Source organism: Suricata suricatta, chromosome 10, assembly GCF_006229205.1.
Source record: "Suricata suricatta isolate VVHF042 chromosome 10, meerkat_22Aug2017_6uvM2_HiC, whole genome shotgun sequence".
Classification (NCBI taxonomy): Eukaryota; Metazoa; Chordata; class Mammalia; order Carnivora; family Herpestidae; genus Suricata; species Suricata suricatta.
Genome location: NC_043709.1, coordinates 104,539,710 through 104,558,194, shown reverse-complemented (window position 1 = coordinate 104,558,194; position 18,485 = coordinate 104,539,710). Strand labels below are relative to the sequence as shown.

Below are 18,485 nucleotides of genomic sequence, written 5' to 3'. Positions count from 1 at the left end.
TGCAACCTTTCATTTATGCATGTGAGAGGGTTTTCGTTTTCTTTAATATTTTTACATTGTAGTACTTGTTTTGCTTGTTGGTGGTGTTTGCTTATTTAATACATTCTGTCAAGGACAGAAATTACATGCTGATTTTCTTTCCCCCTAGGGAGTGTGTCTTAGGTTTTTCCCTTATTATTTTCTTTACTTTTTTTTTTCCTCTTCTTTTTTTGGTGGTGGGGGTGGTTATGTTTAAATGCAGTTGCTTTTACAGCACCAAAGATTTAATCATCCATTTCCTATATAAAAGGTAGCTACTTAAGTAGCTCAAGTATATTGTAGTATAGAGGTGGAATTTAAGGAAAGGTATTAAGCAGGCTGTGTTTTAGCTTATGGGCAAGTAATAAATTGTATCATGTATCTTGAATGTATCATAGATAAGCTGCTATATAACGATTGCCACTTCAGACAGCTGTGAAATTAGGTGATTAACTAGTTGGTATTTAACCTTCTAATTTCTGTATAAGTCTAATTACATGAAATAGGAGTGGGGGTTTTGATTTTTTACTTTGCTTTTCTATTTGGAGTGTCATTGTAACTACTGTATTGTAAATGACGGAAAATAACTGCATATGTTAAAAAAAAAAATTGTGTTATAAAAAAAAAATTATTGGGTGGGGGCGCCTAGGTGGCTCAGTTGGTTGAGTGTCTGTCTTCGACTCAGGTCATGATTTCACAGTTCGTGGGCTCGAGCCCTGCGTTGGGTTCTGTGCTGACAGCTAGCTCAGAGCCTGGAGCCTGTCTTCAGATTCTGTGTCTCCCTCTCTCTCTGACCCTCCCCTCCTCACGCTCTCTCTCTCAAAAATAAATAGAACATTAAAAAAATTTTTTAAATTACTGGGCAATATACATCCACATAAAAAGTTGTCCAAGAATACTCACAGCAGCATTATACATAAAATAAAAGTAGAAACAACCTAAATGTCCATCAACTGATGAATGGATAAACAAATGTTTATATATATTCACACACTGGAATATTATCCCACTGTAAAATGGAATGAAGTATTGATACATGCTACCACATGGATGAGCCCTGAAAACACTATGCTAAGTGAAACAAGCCAGCCCAAAAGACTACATAGTGTATGATTCCATTTATGGGTATACCCATAATAGGCAAACACACAAAGATGGAAAGCAAATCAGTGCTTGTCATAGGCAGGGATGAGGCTGGTGAGAGTAGAAGTAGGAAGTGACCAATAATAGGTACAGTGTTTCTTTTGGGGATGTCAAAAATGTTCTAAATTTAGATTGCAGTGATGATTGTACAATTCTGTGAATATACTAAAAACCTCTGAACTGTACATTTTTTTTAAGATTAAAAACATTATTTTTAATGTTTCTTTTTGAAGGAGAAAGAAACAGAAAATGAACAGGTGGGGGTGCCTGGGTGGCTCAGTCAGTTAAGCCTCTGACTTTGGCTCAGGTCATGATCTCACATTCATGGGTTCAAGCCCTGCATCAGGCTCTGTGCTGACAGCTGGCTCAAAGCCTGGAGCCTGCTTCCGGTTCTTGTCTCCTGTCTCTGCCCCTCCCCCTCTCATGCTCTGTCTCTGTCTATATCAAAAATAAATAAAACATAGAAAAAAATTAAAAAAAAAAAAAGAAAAGAAAATGAACAGGTGAAGGGCAGAGAGAGAGGGAGACACAGAATCCGAAGCAGGCTTCAGGCTCCACACTGTCAGCACAGAGCCTGATGTGGGGCCTAAACTCACAAACCATGAGATCATGACCTGAGCCAAAGTCAGAAACTCAACCAACTTAGGCACCCAGGTGCCCCCATTTTATTATTTTTTAAAAGATTTTATTTTTAAGTAATCTCTGTATCTGACATGGATTCAAATTCACAACTCCAAAATCAGGAATTGCATGCTCCACCAACTGAGCCAGCCAGGCACCCCTGAACTGTACATTTTAAATGGGTAAATTTAAATATATTGGTAAGCTTAATATAAAGCTGTACAAAAAAATCACTGGGCAAAATGTTCGATGTAATTAATCATAGAAGGCAAATTAAGAAAAAACCTACATGTTCCCTCAATTGTAAGGAAATGATTAGCTAAATATACATTCATGTATGGAATTTCATGCAGTTAGTAGAATAATTGATTTTTAAAGTATCTTATTTTATTAGTATTTTTTTAAGTACACTCTATACCCAACATGGGGCTTAAGATCAACATGGGGATTCTGAGATCAAGAGTCAAATGCTCTATCAACCGAGCAATAACTATTTTTGAAATTTATGGCATAATATTAAGTACAAAATATGTGGATACAAAATTACATGCACATTACTAATACAACTATCTATAGCATACATACATGCAAACGTAGAAGCAACTTACATTTTCCCCTTACATTAAGTTGTTATTAATTATAAAAATACCAAATACAAATCAAACCACATTAAATGGAAAGTACCTTAAAATGACTGTTTAATCCATTGCTTAACAACAGAAAAGGCTGTCAGGTATGGTTTGGAAACATTTGTAAACCTATCCTCCGGGAAAGAAACAGGATACCTTCTAGTTTCACCCTTATAATTCTATTGCAATTCAATTCTGGAATGTTTAGAATGCTTTACTGTAAACTATCAAACCAAGAGTAAAACACACCAAACTGAGCCTCCTAATTAACTAGGAAAATAAGAATAAACATACCTTCAGAAATTTCCTTGTCCAGGGATTCTAGCTCTTCTTCAACTTCAGTTTTAATTTTTAATAAAACTTCTTGATCCAGAGATTGTGAAGCTACGAGAGAGAAGCCATTAGAATATGGGTAGTATTTTAACTATTTAACTCAGAAAATACAAATCAAAAGTCATTATCAAGGCTACTGGGCTAGAAGTTATTTAAAGATGAGACAGTTGACGCTTAGGTAGGTTAGACCACCATGATGGAGGAGCTGTTAATTGAACTCGGGTCAGTATGAATATAAAATCATTAATCTGGGCTGTGTCCTCCTCATCTTCTGGTTGGGAAGCTAGGAAGGAAATATCTCATAATCAAAAAGGAAACCTAAAAAATTGTCTAGATAATGATAGATGTCTTCTAACATTGATATTCATAGTCCCTTATCTTCACATCTTCATGCAAACTACAGCCCAAAAAAAGGCCTATTATCCTCCAAAGACTTATATCTTCCAACTTAAGAAAACTATTAATATACCAAAAGTACTGGCTCCAAGCTATTATCATGCAGTAAAAGGAAAAGAAGGTCCTGGTCTGTGGCACGGAATGGAGAACAAAGGGGAAGAGCTCTGAAGAAGAAAATTAGACCTGAGGCTTCAATTTACTAATTACTCCTTCCTCAAGTATTTGAAGCAGAAGGTGTCATCATTTCGTCCAAAACACTGAATCCAAATATGACATCCAACATCTCTCATTCAGAATATATTTATAGACATATTTCCAGTACATTTTCAATTGTTTCTATCACTGTTTTCTACCATTGACAAGTTTTAGAAAGAGATAGATTTGCCATTTACATTATCTGTGCTGAAAACACAGAGCCTGTTTGGGATTCCTCTCTCCCTCTCTCTTCCCCTCCCCACCTCGCTCGCTCTCTCTCTCTCTCTCTCTCTCAAAATAAATAAACATTTTAAAAAATTTATTCAGTATGAACTCATTGCCAATTTCTTCACTATCAGAAAGGACATATTATGCTACATTTTTACCTAACCCAGACTGCCCTTCTCTTTCCTGATTAATCAAATTCTAAGGACCAGCTTAAGCCTCTGTCCTTCTCTACATCTTGTTCACTGATTACTACTGCATTGCGGACATTTGAACATTTACTTAGTTTTGTCTGTGCCCCATAGTTTAACACGTAAGTACATACTGTCTTATACTATTCAATGGGTTTATAGTTTATTATCATTCTGACCACATTACAAACTATTTGAGATACTCCCTTAGTCATAGATTTGTGTCAAGCAAGGACTAAAAAGTATTCAAATAAGAGGCACCTGGGCAGCTTAGTTCAGCGTCTGACTCTTGATCTTGGCTCAGGTCATGATCTCGCAGTTCATGGGATCAAGACTTACATTGGGCACTGCACTGACAGAGCATGGAGCCAGCTTGGGCTTCTCCTTCTCTGCCCTTCCCCTGCTTACTTGGCTCTCTCTCTAAATATAAATAAATAAACTTTTTTTAAAAATGCTGTGTGCAAAATGTCTGATGCTCAGCGAGCTCTCAACATTTAATAAATAAAAAGTTATAATAGGGGCACCTGGGTGGCTCAGTTGGTTAAGCGTCTGACTTTGGCTCAGGTCATGATCTCATGGTTCGTGGGTTCAAGTCCCACATTGGGATCTGTGCTGACAGCTCGGAGCCTGAAGCCTACTTTGGTTTCTGTGTCTCCCTCTCTCTCTCTGCCCCCTCCCCTGCTCATACTCTGCCTGTTTCCCTCTCTCAAAAATATTAACAAAAAAATTTTTTTAAGTTATAAAAGTTCTTTAAATATATAAATAAAAATTAAAAAGTGCTCAAATAGTTGATAGTGATAGCTCATTGTTACTATAATGAAGACACAAATGATTACGATGTATAGGTACATATGTATAAATGACAACATTGTTGGGGAGAGAGCACAAATAAAAAATGAAACAAAGTGGTGCATAAGTATTCAGTTGGTTAATCGTCCAACTCCTGATTTCAGATCAGGTTATGGTCTCATGGTTCATGAGATCAAGCCTTGCATCTGGCTCTATGCTAACAATGTGGAGCCTGCTTGGGATTCTCTCTCCCATTCTCTCTGCCCCTCCCCTGCTTGTGCTCTCTGTCTCAAAATAAATAATCTTTATTCAAAAAAAAGAAAAAAGAGAAAAAACAAATTTATGGTTATTTATAAATTATAGCAATTTAGGGGTGCCTGGGTGGCTCAGTGGGTTAGGTGTCCGACGCTTGCTTTCAGCTCAGGTCATAATCTTACCGTTGTGGGATCAAGCCCTGCATGAGAATTCTCTCCTTCTCTTTCTCTCTATACCTCCCCTGCTCTCTCTTTCAAAATAAATAAATTAAAAACTTAAAAATAAATAAATTATAGGAATTTAAAAAGTTATCACTATATTTCAAGCCTAGCTCAAACAACAAAAGAGAACTAAAATGAGAAGTCGCTTTGGGCTGCCTGGGTCACTCAGTCAGTTAAGCATCCAACTTCAGCTCAGGTCATCTCACAGCTTGTGGGTTCAAGGCTGCCCCTTCCCCCTCACCGGGCTCTGTGCAGACAGCTTGGAGCCTAGAGCCTGCTTTGGATTCTCTGTCCCTCTAACTCTTTGCCCCTCTCCAACCTGCACTCTATCTAACTCTCTCAAAAGTAAATAAATATTAGAAACATTTTTTGAAAGTCATTTTATGCAAGACAATAAGAGTACAGACCCATTTATTTATGGTGATGGAATTAGGATAGACAATATTATGAAAGAGGAATGGAAAGAACAAGACCTTGGGGTGACTGGGGTGGCTTTCAGTTAAGTGTCTGACTCTTGATTTCAGCTCAAATAGTGAACTCACAGTTCAAGGGCTCAAGCCCTATGATGGGCTCTGTGGTGATAGCATGGAGCCAGCTTGGGATGCTCTCTCTCCCTTTCTCTGCCCCTCCCCCACTTGTGCTCTCATGGTTTCTCTCCCTCTCTCAAAATAATAAACTTAAAAAAATAATAATAAGACCTCAACTATTATTTCCATGCTTATGAAGAGTTACAGTCAATGCCTGAATTATTTTAGATTTGAAAGGATCTGTAAAATAAAGGCCATCTAATCCATGCCCCTCATTATAGGAATATGGGACTCAGAGAAACTGAAAAGATTCACCATAAAATAAATCATATAAAAACAACCTTAGCAAGTTTGTGGGTGCCTGGCTGGCTCAGTCCATAGAGCATGTGACTCCTGATGTCAGGGATGTGAGTTCAAGCCCCACATTGAGTGTAGAAATTACTTAAAAATAAAAATCTTTAACAAAGTAGATCTTCTGACAAGTAAAATCATTACTGAATTTTAAAACATGATAAATTATTATTTACAGTGAAAAATAAGGAATACATGAATGTTTTATCTACCATCTGCCTCCTTTTGGAAAATCTACATACCTAAAACATACACACCCACATACCCAATCACACCACCACCAAAACTACCTCCGTGCCACAAAGTCAATGACAATAATGTCTTACTTACCATATGCCTCACCTGCCAGATTAAAGAAAAGCAGCTGATTAAAAGAGTGTCTATTCTCATGAGACTAATGTGATGCTGATTACACACGACAAGTTGTCATACTTGATAATAAGCCATGTGGAAAACCTAAACCAGAAAAAGTCTACTGCTGTCAGAACACAAAAGGCTATTTATTTAGCTAACCAATGACACAGACAGATTCAGTGATTTTCATTTAATCAACCCCCCCAACCCAGACTTTCAAAAGCATAGAGCTATGCGGTAGCACCAATGCAGCATAAATCCTCCACTACAGACCCAGAGAAAAATATTTCAAAGATAAACAGACTTCAGCACACCAAATCCCACCCACCTCAGTGTCAAACGAAGAGTCAAGTGAGTCAGCAATTATCATATTCCAGCCCTGCAATACACTCAGGGCTTTCAAAGTGAGTGTCAGATCCACAAGTTTAGAAGAATTATATAGGCAGAGCAAAATACTTTCTAAATCTATGGGTCCCCAAATTGGACACACATTAAAATTATTGAGTGTATTTGTAAAAATACAGATTCCCAAGCCTGAATTTTTTTTATAGACTTTTTCAGGGGGCACCCAAATGGCTCAGTCAGTTAAGTGTCTGACTTCAGTCAGGTCATGATCTCATGGTGTGGGAGTTAGAGCCCCATGTCAGGCTCTGTGCTGACACCTCAGACCCTAGAGCCTGCTTTGGATTCTGTGTCTCCCTCCCTCTCTGCACCCCCACCCCACCTGTGCTCTCTCTCGCTCTCCTAAAAATAACATTAAAAAAATTTTAATAAATAAATATTTAAAAATAAAAACTTTTTTGGGGTGGAGGAGTAGTGCCTGGGTGGCTCAGCTGGTTAAGTGTCCAACTTGAGCTCAGGTCATGATTTCACGGTTTGTGAGTTCAAGCTCCGCATTGGGCTCTGTGCAGACAGTGCAGAGCCCACTTGGGATTCTCATTCTCTCTCTCTCTTTCTCTTCCCCTTCCCTACTCCCACACTGTATCTCAAAATAAATTTTTAAAAAATTTAAAAAAATTTTTAATAAAATTTAAAAATACATTTTTTTATTTATTTATTTGAGAGAGAGAGTGCTTGCATGCCGGGGACAAGGCAGAAAGAGAGAACCCCAAGCAGGTTCCATGCTGTCAGTGCAGGGCTTGAACCCAGAAACTGTGAGATCATGACCTGAGCTGAAATCAAGAGTTGGATGCTTAACTGACTGAGCCACCTGGGCACTCAAGATCTGTTTTTTTCTTTTTTTTTAAATTTTGTAAGTAATCGCCACATCCAATGTGGGGCTGTAACATACAACCCTGAGATCAAGAGTCACATGCTCTACCGACTGAGCCAGCCAGGCATGCCCATGCCATGATTTTTTTCTTCATAAGCATTCAGGCAATTCGTCTTGACAAATACTGCTCTAAAAAATCCATATAATCATAATCAAGTTAAAAACAACTAATAAATATATTGACAATATAGTTCAATTATTTACCTATTCACCCCAAATGATACCATACTAGACAGATTTTTTTAAAGCACAAATTGGGGCACCTGGGTGGCTCAGTTGGTTGAGTGTCCAACTTTGGCTCAGCTCATGATCTCACGGTTCGTGGGTTCGAGCCCCACATTGGGTTCTGTGCTGACAGCTAGTTCAGAGCCTGGAGCCTGTCTTTGAATTATGCCTCCCTCTCTCTCTGACCTTCCCCTGCTCATGCTCTCTCTCTCTCAAAAAAATAAATAAAACATTAAAAAGTAAATAAATAAATAAATAAAGCAAGCACAAAATAAACTTTTGCCTCACTACCTCTGAGAGAACAAGATGGGTCACCAGCAGCTCTACTGGAGCCATCAAGGAAATGTGGCAAGGTTCTTGTTCCTGCCACATCTGCTCAAACCCACATGGTCTGATCCAGAAATACAGCCTCCATATGTGCCCCAGCATTTCTATCAGTAGGCAAACAACATAGGCTTTCTTAAGTTGGATTAAGTGAACTTCCTTGAATGGGTCATCCAGGATACCTACCTTCATGCTGGCTCATTGTACACAAAATAAAAACACTTCTATTATGAATATTTTAAAAAATTAAAAGTATAAAATAACCAATCACAATGGTAGTTTTCAGTTCTAGTGTTCCCATACCCCCAGGTATCCTGCACACTGGGAGACAGATTTGAAGAAGAATGCAGGGAAAATTCACCATGCACCCACTCAAAGTCTGGTTTCAGAATCAAGTATCTGTTCCTGATAGAAAAGCTGAGAAAAGAATGAAAGAGTACACAATCTCCAGAAATAATGAACTGTGAATCAAAATTTGGGATAGGGTTGGATGCCTGGGTGGCTCAGTTAGTTAAGTATTTGACTTCAGCTCAGGTCATGATCTCACGGTTCATGGGTTCGAGCCCCACATCAGGCTCTGTGCTGACCACTCAGAGCCTGGAGCCTGCTTTGGATTCTGTGTCTCATTTTTTCTACCCCTCCCATACTTGTGCTTTGCCTCTGTCTCTCAAAAATAAATGTTAAAAAAATTTTTTTTTAAATTTGGGATAGGATTATAAGAAGCTGTCTTAAAAAGTTGACTTGAGATGGCAATAGTCTCCAAATTGATCTACAGATTCAATGCATTCCCTATCAAAATTCCAACTGCGGGGTGCCTAGCAGGCTCAGTTGGTACAGCACGCAACTTGACCTTGAGGTTTTAAGTTTGAGCCCCACTCTGGGCATAGAGATTACTTAAAAATAAAATCTTAAAAACAAATTTCCAACTGCCTTTTTCCAGAAATGGACAAGACAATACTAAAATTCATAGAGAATTGCAAGAGACACAAAATAGCCCATGCAATTTTGAAAAAGAAGAATGAAAGTGGAAGACTCAAACTTTAGTTTCTTTTTTTTTTTAATATTTATTTATATTTGAGAGAGAGATAATGCATGAGCAGGGGAGGGGGAGAGAGACATACACACACAGAATCTGAAGCAGGCTCCAGGCTCTGAGCTGTCAGCACACAGCCCGATGTGGGGCTCGAACTCATGTGCTGTGAGATCATGACCTGAGCTGAAATTGAATGCTTAACCCATTGAGCCACCCAGGTGCCCCTCAAACTTTAGTTTCAAAACTTACTATAAATAAAGCTACAATAATCAAGATAGTGTGCTTATGGAATAAGGACAGACAAATAGAGCAATGGAACCTAATTAAGAGGCCAGAAATACATATGTTTAAAGTCAACTGATTTTTGAGACGGGTACAAAGACCATTCAACAGGAAAAAGAAGAACCTTTTCAACAAATGGCACTGGGAAAACTGGATATTCCCGTGCAAAACGATGAATCTGTACCCCTACATAGCAAATACAAAAATTAATTCAAAATGGATCAAAAATCTAAATTAAAAAAATTTTTTTTAATTTTTTTTTAAAGTAGTCTCTATCCCCCATGTAGGACTCAAACCCATAACCTCAAGATCAAAAGTCACACCCTCCACCCAACTGAGCGAGCTAGGCACCCATCAAAGATCTAAATTTAAAAGATAAAACTATCAGGCACCTGGGTGGGTCAGTTGTCATTTGAGCATCCGACTTTGGCTCCAGTCATGATCTCCTGGTTTGCAGGTTCAAGCCCCGCATTGGGCAGGCACTTCACTGACAGTACAGAGTCTGTCTCCATCCCTCTCTCTCTGCCCCTGCCTGGCAATCTCTCTCTCTCAGATATAAAAAAAAAAACATTAAAAAAAATTCAGGGACAGCTGGATGGCTCAGTCAGTTAAGCGTCAAGACTTCAACCCCAGGACCCTGAGATCATGACCTGAGGTGAAGTCTGACACTTAACTAAGCCACCAGGTGCCCCAAAACTATAAAACTCTTGAAGAAAACATAGGTAAAAATGTGCACGACCCTGGATTAAGTAATAATTTCTTAGATATGACACCAAAAACATATAAAAATAAACACGGATAAACTGGACTTCATAAAAATTACGCCTTTATATATCAAAGTACACTACCATAGCACCTAGGTGGGTCAATTGGTTGAGTGCCCAATGCTTGATTTCGACTCAGGTCATGATCTCAGGGTCGTGGGGTTGAGCCCCAGTCAGGCTCCATGCTGAGTGTGGAGCCTTCTTGGGATTCGCTCTCTCCCTCTCTTTCTCTCCCTCCCCCTCTCCCATTCGTGCACATGCATGCTCTTTTTAAAAATAAATAAACATTACGAAAAAGTATAATATCAGTACAAACTACAAAATGGAAGAAAATATCTGGAATCATGTATCTGATAAGGGTCTGGTATCTAAAATATATATATAGATTTCTTACAACTCAATAACAGAGAGATAAATAACCCAATCAAAAAATGGGTAAATGGTATTAATAGACATTTCTCTAAAGATATACAAATGACCAATAAACACAAGAAAAGATGTTCAACATCATTAACAACTAGGGAAATGCAAATTAAAACCATAGTGAGGGACACCTGTGTGGCTCAGTCAGTTAAGCATCTGACTTTTTAAATTTTTATTATTTTTTTTAACATTTTATTCATTTTTGAGAGACAGAGAGAGATAGAGCAGGAACAGGGGAGGAGCAGAGAGAGAAAGAGACAGAATCCAAAGCAGGCTCCAGGCTCTGAGGTAGCAGTCAGCAAAGAGCCCGACATGGGGCTCGAACCCACGAACCGTGAGATTATGACCTGAGCTAAAGTCGGATGTTCAACTGACTGAGGCACTCACGCACCCCAAGCATCTAATTCTTGATTTCAGCTCAGGTCATGATCTCACAGTTCATGAGTATGAGCCCCACAATGGGCTCTGTGCTGACAGTACAGAGCCTGTTTGGGATTCTCTCTCTCTCTCCTTCTGCTTCTCTCTATCTCTCTCAAGATAAATAAACTTAAAAGAAAAAAACTTAAAAAAAATAAAGTAAAATAAAATCATAGTGAGATACAACTGCATACCCACTAGGGTAGCTATAATCAAAAATAGCAATGATGGGGCACTTGGATGGATTGTCTGTTAAGTATCCGACTCTTGATTTTGGTTGAGTCATGATCTAGGATAATGGGATCGAACCTGCATCAGAATCTGTGCTGAGCATGGAGTCTGCTGCTTGAGATTCTCTCCCTTCCCTCTCCTCCCCTCCCTCTGCCTCTCTCCCCCAGGCACTCTCAAATAAATTTAAAAAAAATGTTTTAATAGCAATAATAGCAAGTTTGGCAAAGATGTAGAATTTAGAAAGTGGAACATCCATACATTGCTGGTAGAAATGCAAAATGATACAAACACTGTGGAAGACAGCTTCTTAGTTTGTTACAAAACTATGCATACTTGGGGCGCCTGGGTGGCTCAGTCGGTTAAGCCTCCGGCTTCGGCTCAGGTCAGATCTCACGTTCATGGGTTCGAGCCCCACGTCAGGCTCTGTGCTGACTCTAGCTCAGAGCCTGGAGCCTGCTTCAGATTCTGTGTCTCCTTCTCTCTCTGCCCCTCCCCCTCTCATGCTCTGTCTCTCTGTATCAAAAATAAATAAAATATTAAAAAAAAATTTTTTTTTTAAATAAAAAAAAATATATAAAAAACTATGCATACTCTTACCATAAGATCTAGCAGTCATGCTCCTTGGTATTTACCCAAATGAGATGAAAACTTATATCTACACAAACTTGTACATGAATGTTTAAAAGAGCTTTTTTTATAATTGTCAAAACTTGGAAGCAATCAAGATGTTCTTCATTGAATGGAAAAATAAACAACAGTCCATCCATACAATGGAATATTATTCAGCAATAAAAGAAAGAAGCTACCACAATGAGACGCCACATTTCACATGCATTAGGATGGCTAGTATAAAAAACAAACAAAACAAAAAAAAAAAAACAAAAAAAAAAACAAGTATTGGTGAGAATGTGGAGAAATTGGAACCCCCTGTGATGGGAATATAAAATGATGCAGCTACTGTGGAAAAAAGTAAGGCAGTTCCTCAAAAAGTTAAACACAGAATTACCATGTGATCCAGCAAATATATACAAAAAAAAAAAAAAAAAAAAAAAACCCTGAAAGCAGAGACTCAAACAAATATTTATAATACCAAGGTTGATAGCAGTATTATTCACAATAGCCCAAAGGGAGAAATAACCCAAATGTTCATCAACAGATGAATGCAAAAGTAAAATATGCTACATGCATATTAGATACATTAGAATATTATTCTGCTTTAAAAAAAAAAAAGGAATGGAGGGTGGCTGGGTGGTAGAGCTTCTGACTCTTGATTTCAGCTCACGTCATGATCCCATGTCGAGCTTTACAATAAGCATGTAGCCCACTTAAGATTCTCTCTCTCTTTCTTTCTGCCCCTTTCCCCTGCTTGTGTACTCTCTCTCTAAAAATAAAAATGAAAATAAAATTTTAAAAGTTAAAAAGTTTTTCTTAAAAAAAAAAAAAGGTAATGAGGGGTGCCGGCTGGCTCAGTCTGTAGAGCATACAACTCTTGATCTCAGGGTCATGAGTTCAAGCTCCAGGTTGGGTGTACAGATTACTTAAAAATAAAAGGAAGGAAATTCTGACACATGCGACAGCATGAATGAACCCGGAAGACATCATGCTAAGTGAAATAAGTCAGACACAAAAGGACAAATGGTATTTGCACTCAAATGAGATGTCTAGAATAGTTAAATCGCAGAGATACCAAGTAGAATAGTGGTTGCCTGGGGCTGAAGGGAAGAGAGAAAAATGGGAAGTTATTGTTTAATGGTTGAATGAGTACCAAACCAGTTATCACACCTACATGTGTTTGATAGTCACATTACTAATTAACAGACAGGAACTTACTCTCCCCTTTCTAACCTAAGAAAGAAACGTCTTATTAGTAAATCCATACTAATTACTTCAGCATCAAAGTTCTCTATATTAATAAACACAAAATTGTGCTTAACAGAAGTTATTATTTGACATCAAATACACAAGTCAGCAGGACTTCTACTGGTCAGAATACATAATCCAGAACAGGGTTGATTATATTCAGCACAAACTAACACTGGAAGAGTTGGCTAGTTCTGGAAAAGTGTAGAGTTAACTATTTATGGAAAAGTCTGTAACCAGCACATAACTCAGGAAAAACATTCAATGTAACAGAAATCTTGGATCATGAATTGGGTCACTTCCCTTAGCCTCTCCTTCTCACCCTTACTGTTTTTATGAACTTGAAACCAAACCCTACACTGCCCACATTATACCAATGAATGCTACAGCAGAATGTATAATAGCATGTCATGAGAGTACACTCTGTATCATATTTTAGATAATAGGATAGCAAAGCAGCAATAAGAACTTAATTTTTCCCTCAGAAGTTAGCTGGCACATTTTTGTATCTAAGTGTAAATACTCTGTACTCAGGCTCTTACAAGCAAACAGTACAATGATAACAACTAAGTTTCAAAAACAAAACGAAACAAAAACAGTAAAGCAGGTAAACTCCTCAAATACTACAGTGCTCAGGTAGAAAAAACGTCTATGCTCAAGCATGAAAAAAACTGACCAATACAGGCATATGTAATTGCTAGGGTCCTTACAAATTTGGTAAACCAAAGGAGGTGAAAAATCCTGGGTTTTGGTGAGCATGGAGTCTGTTACAATTGAGGAACAGGGGCGCTTGGCAGCTCTTTCAGTTGAGCGTCCCACTTTTGAGTTCAGTTCAGATCATGATCCCAGGGTCATGAGATAGAGCCCTATGTCAATCCAACACTCAGCGTAGAGCTTGCTTAAGAATCTCTTCTCTCTTTCCCACTGACGCTTTCCCCTACTCACACACTCTCTCTAGAATTTTTAAAAGAAAAATTTTTAATAAATAAAAAAATTTTTAATGGGAAATAACATAAACAAGTGGAATTTGAATAGGTGAGGAAGTGTATATATATTAGGGTCTCAGAACCTTCCCAGTTTTCAATCCTGGGCAAACTGGACACTTGGTTACCCTAACATGTATATTTGGGAAACATGTTAATTAGGACAGGCTAGTCTTTGTTATGTAATAAATGAAGCCAGAAATTTCAGCAACTTAAAAGTCCTTTTCTCCCTCATGTTACTTATCTAACTTAGGGAACTGGAAGACAGGCTCCATACAGTCAATTAGCAACCCTTACTGCTGGTGGCTCTGCCCTACTGTAACAATGCCATTTGGAACATATGATCCCTCCTACATCCACACACAGCCCACAGAGCAAGGAAGAAAGGCAAACTGGTTATTAAATGCAACAGCCTAGAGTGACACAAATCACACCACTCAAATTTCATTGGCTAGGACTAGTCCATATGGGCCCAGCAAGGAGAAAAGAATAAGATTTGGGTGACTAAAGAATTGGCATAGCCTAACAAAATAATTATGAGTGAGAATATTTTCAAAGAAATTGAGAAAACGCTAATTCACTACCACACAAAGTGGAATCTGCTAAGATGTGTTACTGATAATGGCAAAATATGTGTGTCATTAGTTTGACAAAATTGTCATTAGTTTGACAAAATTAGTTTGACAGATAATGAAAATGTAAAGTATTTAAAACCTATGGTTATTCACAGTAGTATTCATCAGTAGGTACTCCAGAAAATAGCAGAATCTATCTCATGTTAATCAACTGGGAGTTTCAACAGTAAACTTCATTTGCTGTTGTGGACTTAATTACCATCGGTTTCATGAATTTTTGTCAGAAATAGAAGCTGAATGCCCTGACCTATCCTACCACACAGCAGTTCAGTGGAATGGAACTGAATGGAAGTTCAGTGGAAGTGTTTCACTGCAATTTTTTGAGCACAAGGATGAGACTGAAATTTTTCTGAACAAGAAGAACTACACTCAACCACTATTATCAAATAACAAATGGCTATGGAAACTACCTTTCACTGCAGACTTAAAAATGTTTCTTAATAACTAAATCTAAAATTACAAGGCCTACTGTTTGCCAACACTGCCCTGGACAATGTTCCTAAGAGTCAGTGACACCATTGCATTCTCCTTGTTGGGTCCTCAGGTAAAGAAGGCTGTCCTACTCAGAGATACACTCACTCCTGATTCCATACAACAGAGAAAGTATTGTTCCCCGATAATGAAGCTCATGTCCCACAAATAATAATCAGTAACCTGGTCCATACTACCCAAAGCAATCTGCATATTTAACACAATCCCTATCAAAATAACACCAGCTTTCTTCACAGAGCTAGAACAAACATTCCTAAAATTTGTATGGAACCAAAAAAGACCCAGGATAGCCAAAGTAATCCTGAAAAAAAAAAAGCTGGAGGCATCACAATTACAGACTTCAAGCTGTATTGTATTGACAATATAGTACTGGCACAAAAAGAGGCACACAGATCAATGGAACAAAATAGAGAACTCAGAAAATGACCCACAAACATATGGCCAACTAAACTTTGACAAAGCAGGAAAGAATATCCAATGTAAAAAAGACAGTCTCTTCAGCAAACGGTGTTAGCAAAAATGAACAGTGACATGTAGAATTCAACCTGGACCACTTTCTTAGATTATACACAAAAATAAATTCAACATGGATGAAAGACCTAAACGTAAGACAGGTCTCCTAGAGGGGAAAGCAGGCAACAAGCTCTTTGACCTTGGCCACAGCAACATTTTACTTGACATGTCTCCGGAGGCAAGGGAAACAAAAGCCAAATGAACTATCAGGACCTCATGAAGATAAAAAGCTTCTGCACAGCGAAGGAAACAAATACCAAACTAAAAGCAAATACTGGAATGGGAGAAGATATTGGCAAATGGCATATCAGATAAAGGGTTAGTATCCAAAATCTATAAAGAACTTTTCAAACTCAACACCCAAAAAACAAATAATTGAGTGAAGAAATGGGCAAAAGACACAAATGGACATTTTTTTCAAATAAGACATCTCTAGATGGCAAAGACACATGGAAAGATGGCTCAACATCACTCATCATCAGGGAAATACAAATCAAAATCACAATGAGATACCACCACATACCTGTCAGAATGGCTAACATTAACAACTCAGGCAACAACAGATGTTGGCGAGGATGTGGAGAAAGAGGAACCCTTTTGTGCTGGTGGGAATGCAAATTGGTGCAGCCACTCTGGAAAACAGTATGGAGGTTCCTCAAAAAATTAAAAATAGAACTACCCTATGACCCAGCAATTGCACTAGTAGGTATTTATCCAAAGGATACAAAAATGCTGATTCAAAGGGGCACATGTACCCCAATGTTTACAGCAGTACTATCAACAATAGCCAAAGTATGTAAAGAGCCCAAATGTCCACTGACTAATGAATGGATAAAGAAGACATGGTATAATCCTTGACAATCAAAAAGAATGAAATCTTGCCATTTGCAAAAACATGGATAGAACTAGAGTACATTATGCTAGGCAAAATTAGTAAGAGAAAGACCAATATCATATGATTTTTACTCATATATGGATTTTAAGAAACAGAACAGATGAACGTAAGGAAAGCAAAAAGAATATAAAAACAGGAAGGGGGACAAACCATAAGAGATTCTTAAATATAGAGAATTTAAGGGTTTGAATTTGAGGGTTGCTAGAAGGATTTTGGGTGGGGGGGATAGGCTAAATGGGCAAGGGACATTAAAGAGGACACTTGTTGGGATGAGCACTGGGTGTTATACATAAGTCATAAATCACTAAATTCTACTCCTGAAATTATTATTATACCATGTTAACTAACTTGGATGTAAATTTAAAAATTAATTAATTAAAAAAAATAGTAACCTGTCCTTAACCTAGCTACCACAGCCAATGTGATGGCATGAGCCCTAACACATCAGCAGATAGGTCTAAATGGCTTTGCATGGATTATATGGGTAGAAGACTGGCCTTGGACTACATTCTGGATGAACAGGGAGTATATAGTATATATGGGTTGCTAACACCTCCTGTTGAGTTGGATTAATACTACTGGTTAGGTGGAACAAGCCACACATGTTAAGGAAAGGAACCTAATCTGAACTTCCTTGAAAACACTTACTAGTCCTTTCTGGGACTTAATCACTTGGCTGAATCTGGGATCCTGAGGTGGATAGCTGAGATCCACATTGCAGAATGGCCTCATCCTGCTAACTGGGATTCTGATTAAATAGCCTCAATCTAGTGTTATACAAGAAAAACTAAATGGATTTCACTAAAGGTCAATGCATCTAATTTTGAAGGGCAGATTGCAATAGTCTGCAATGAATCCCAACCATTCCTGTATGTCCTTGCTGAATGATAAACTGAAGACCTGTCTTCTAACTCTAATCCATTTTTATAACTAGTAATAAAGACAATTAGATAGGTCAAAATGATCACAAAGTCATTTTGTTCATTCTCTGAAACAGGGTAACGGGCTTGCTACAAAAGGTGCTAAGCTCTTAGCACTGGGTTCCTCAGCTGCAGTACAACCCACTACATAACATGCCATCAAGGGGGCTCATCACATTACCCCTTGGTAAATGGAGGCAGGGTGAACCAGTGCTATCACGTGACTTTCCTGGTGTTTGTTAGGCTAGGGCCGTAATACATGGTCTTGCTCTTACCCACTGGGTCTTGATGTCCACTTTGGAATCTATGAATGAGGAGTGTGAAGTATAAAAACCACATGTGTTCCATAAAATTAATTCTCAGAATCTTCCTCTCAAAGCAAAATGTTGGTCCAGATACAATTCCTACCTCAGATGTGCTAACCATTTACACATTAATCACTATCAACACAACTACTTGGTTGGATTCCCTGTATGTCTATTAAGGTACACGTTCACTGAATCTAGACACCTAAGTCTTAAAACAATTGAATCCAGCACTTTCACAAGTTGTAACTAGTTTTTAAAAGTGTGTAAAAACTTAAAAAGTTATGCTATATGGTATCACAATTTAGAAGCCACTTATTTCTTTTAAACGACAAACACCTCATAAAAAAATTGTTACTCCTTGATCCAATAGTTTGACTCTAGATGATTTAGCAAAAGTAAATAAATTTTAAAAACAGCAATACATAAAAGCATTTTTAACTAACCTGTACTGAAGTGATTTGTTGAATTAAGTAACCCATTACAATTTCACTATAAAACACACTGAATATGCCTGCAGCAAGCTGAACACATACAGCTAGTAGACTATTTTCTAGCACATGTAAGTTATATGCTTACCAGGAATCAGCTATTTTCTCCCCATCTGTTTATAAAAGTTTTACTTGTCACTAAAATTGTATAATTTATTTAAAAGCATAGAC

General features: G+C 37.9%; 1 protein-coding gene and 1 pseudogene across 6 annotated transcripts in view; one reads left to right on the top strand and one right to left on the bottom strand.

The window, feature by feature from the left end:
- BCL2L13 (BCL2 like 13) overlaps positions 1-18,485 on the bottom strand; it is an 86,694-nt gene that overhangs the window by 55,116 nt on the left and 13,093 nt on the right. For all 6 annotated transcript variants that reach the window (XM_029953153.1, XM_029953154.1, XM_029953155.1 and 3 more), the window contains one exon: positions 2,706-2,795. In XM_029953153.1, coding sequence (XP_029809013.1) covers positions 2,706-2,795 — 90 coding nt within the window. The remainder of the gene's footprint in view (positions 1-2,705; positions 2,796-18,485) is intronic.
- On the top strand, positions 8,053-8,220 carry LOC115303376 (annotated as a pseudogene).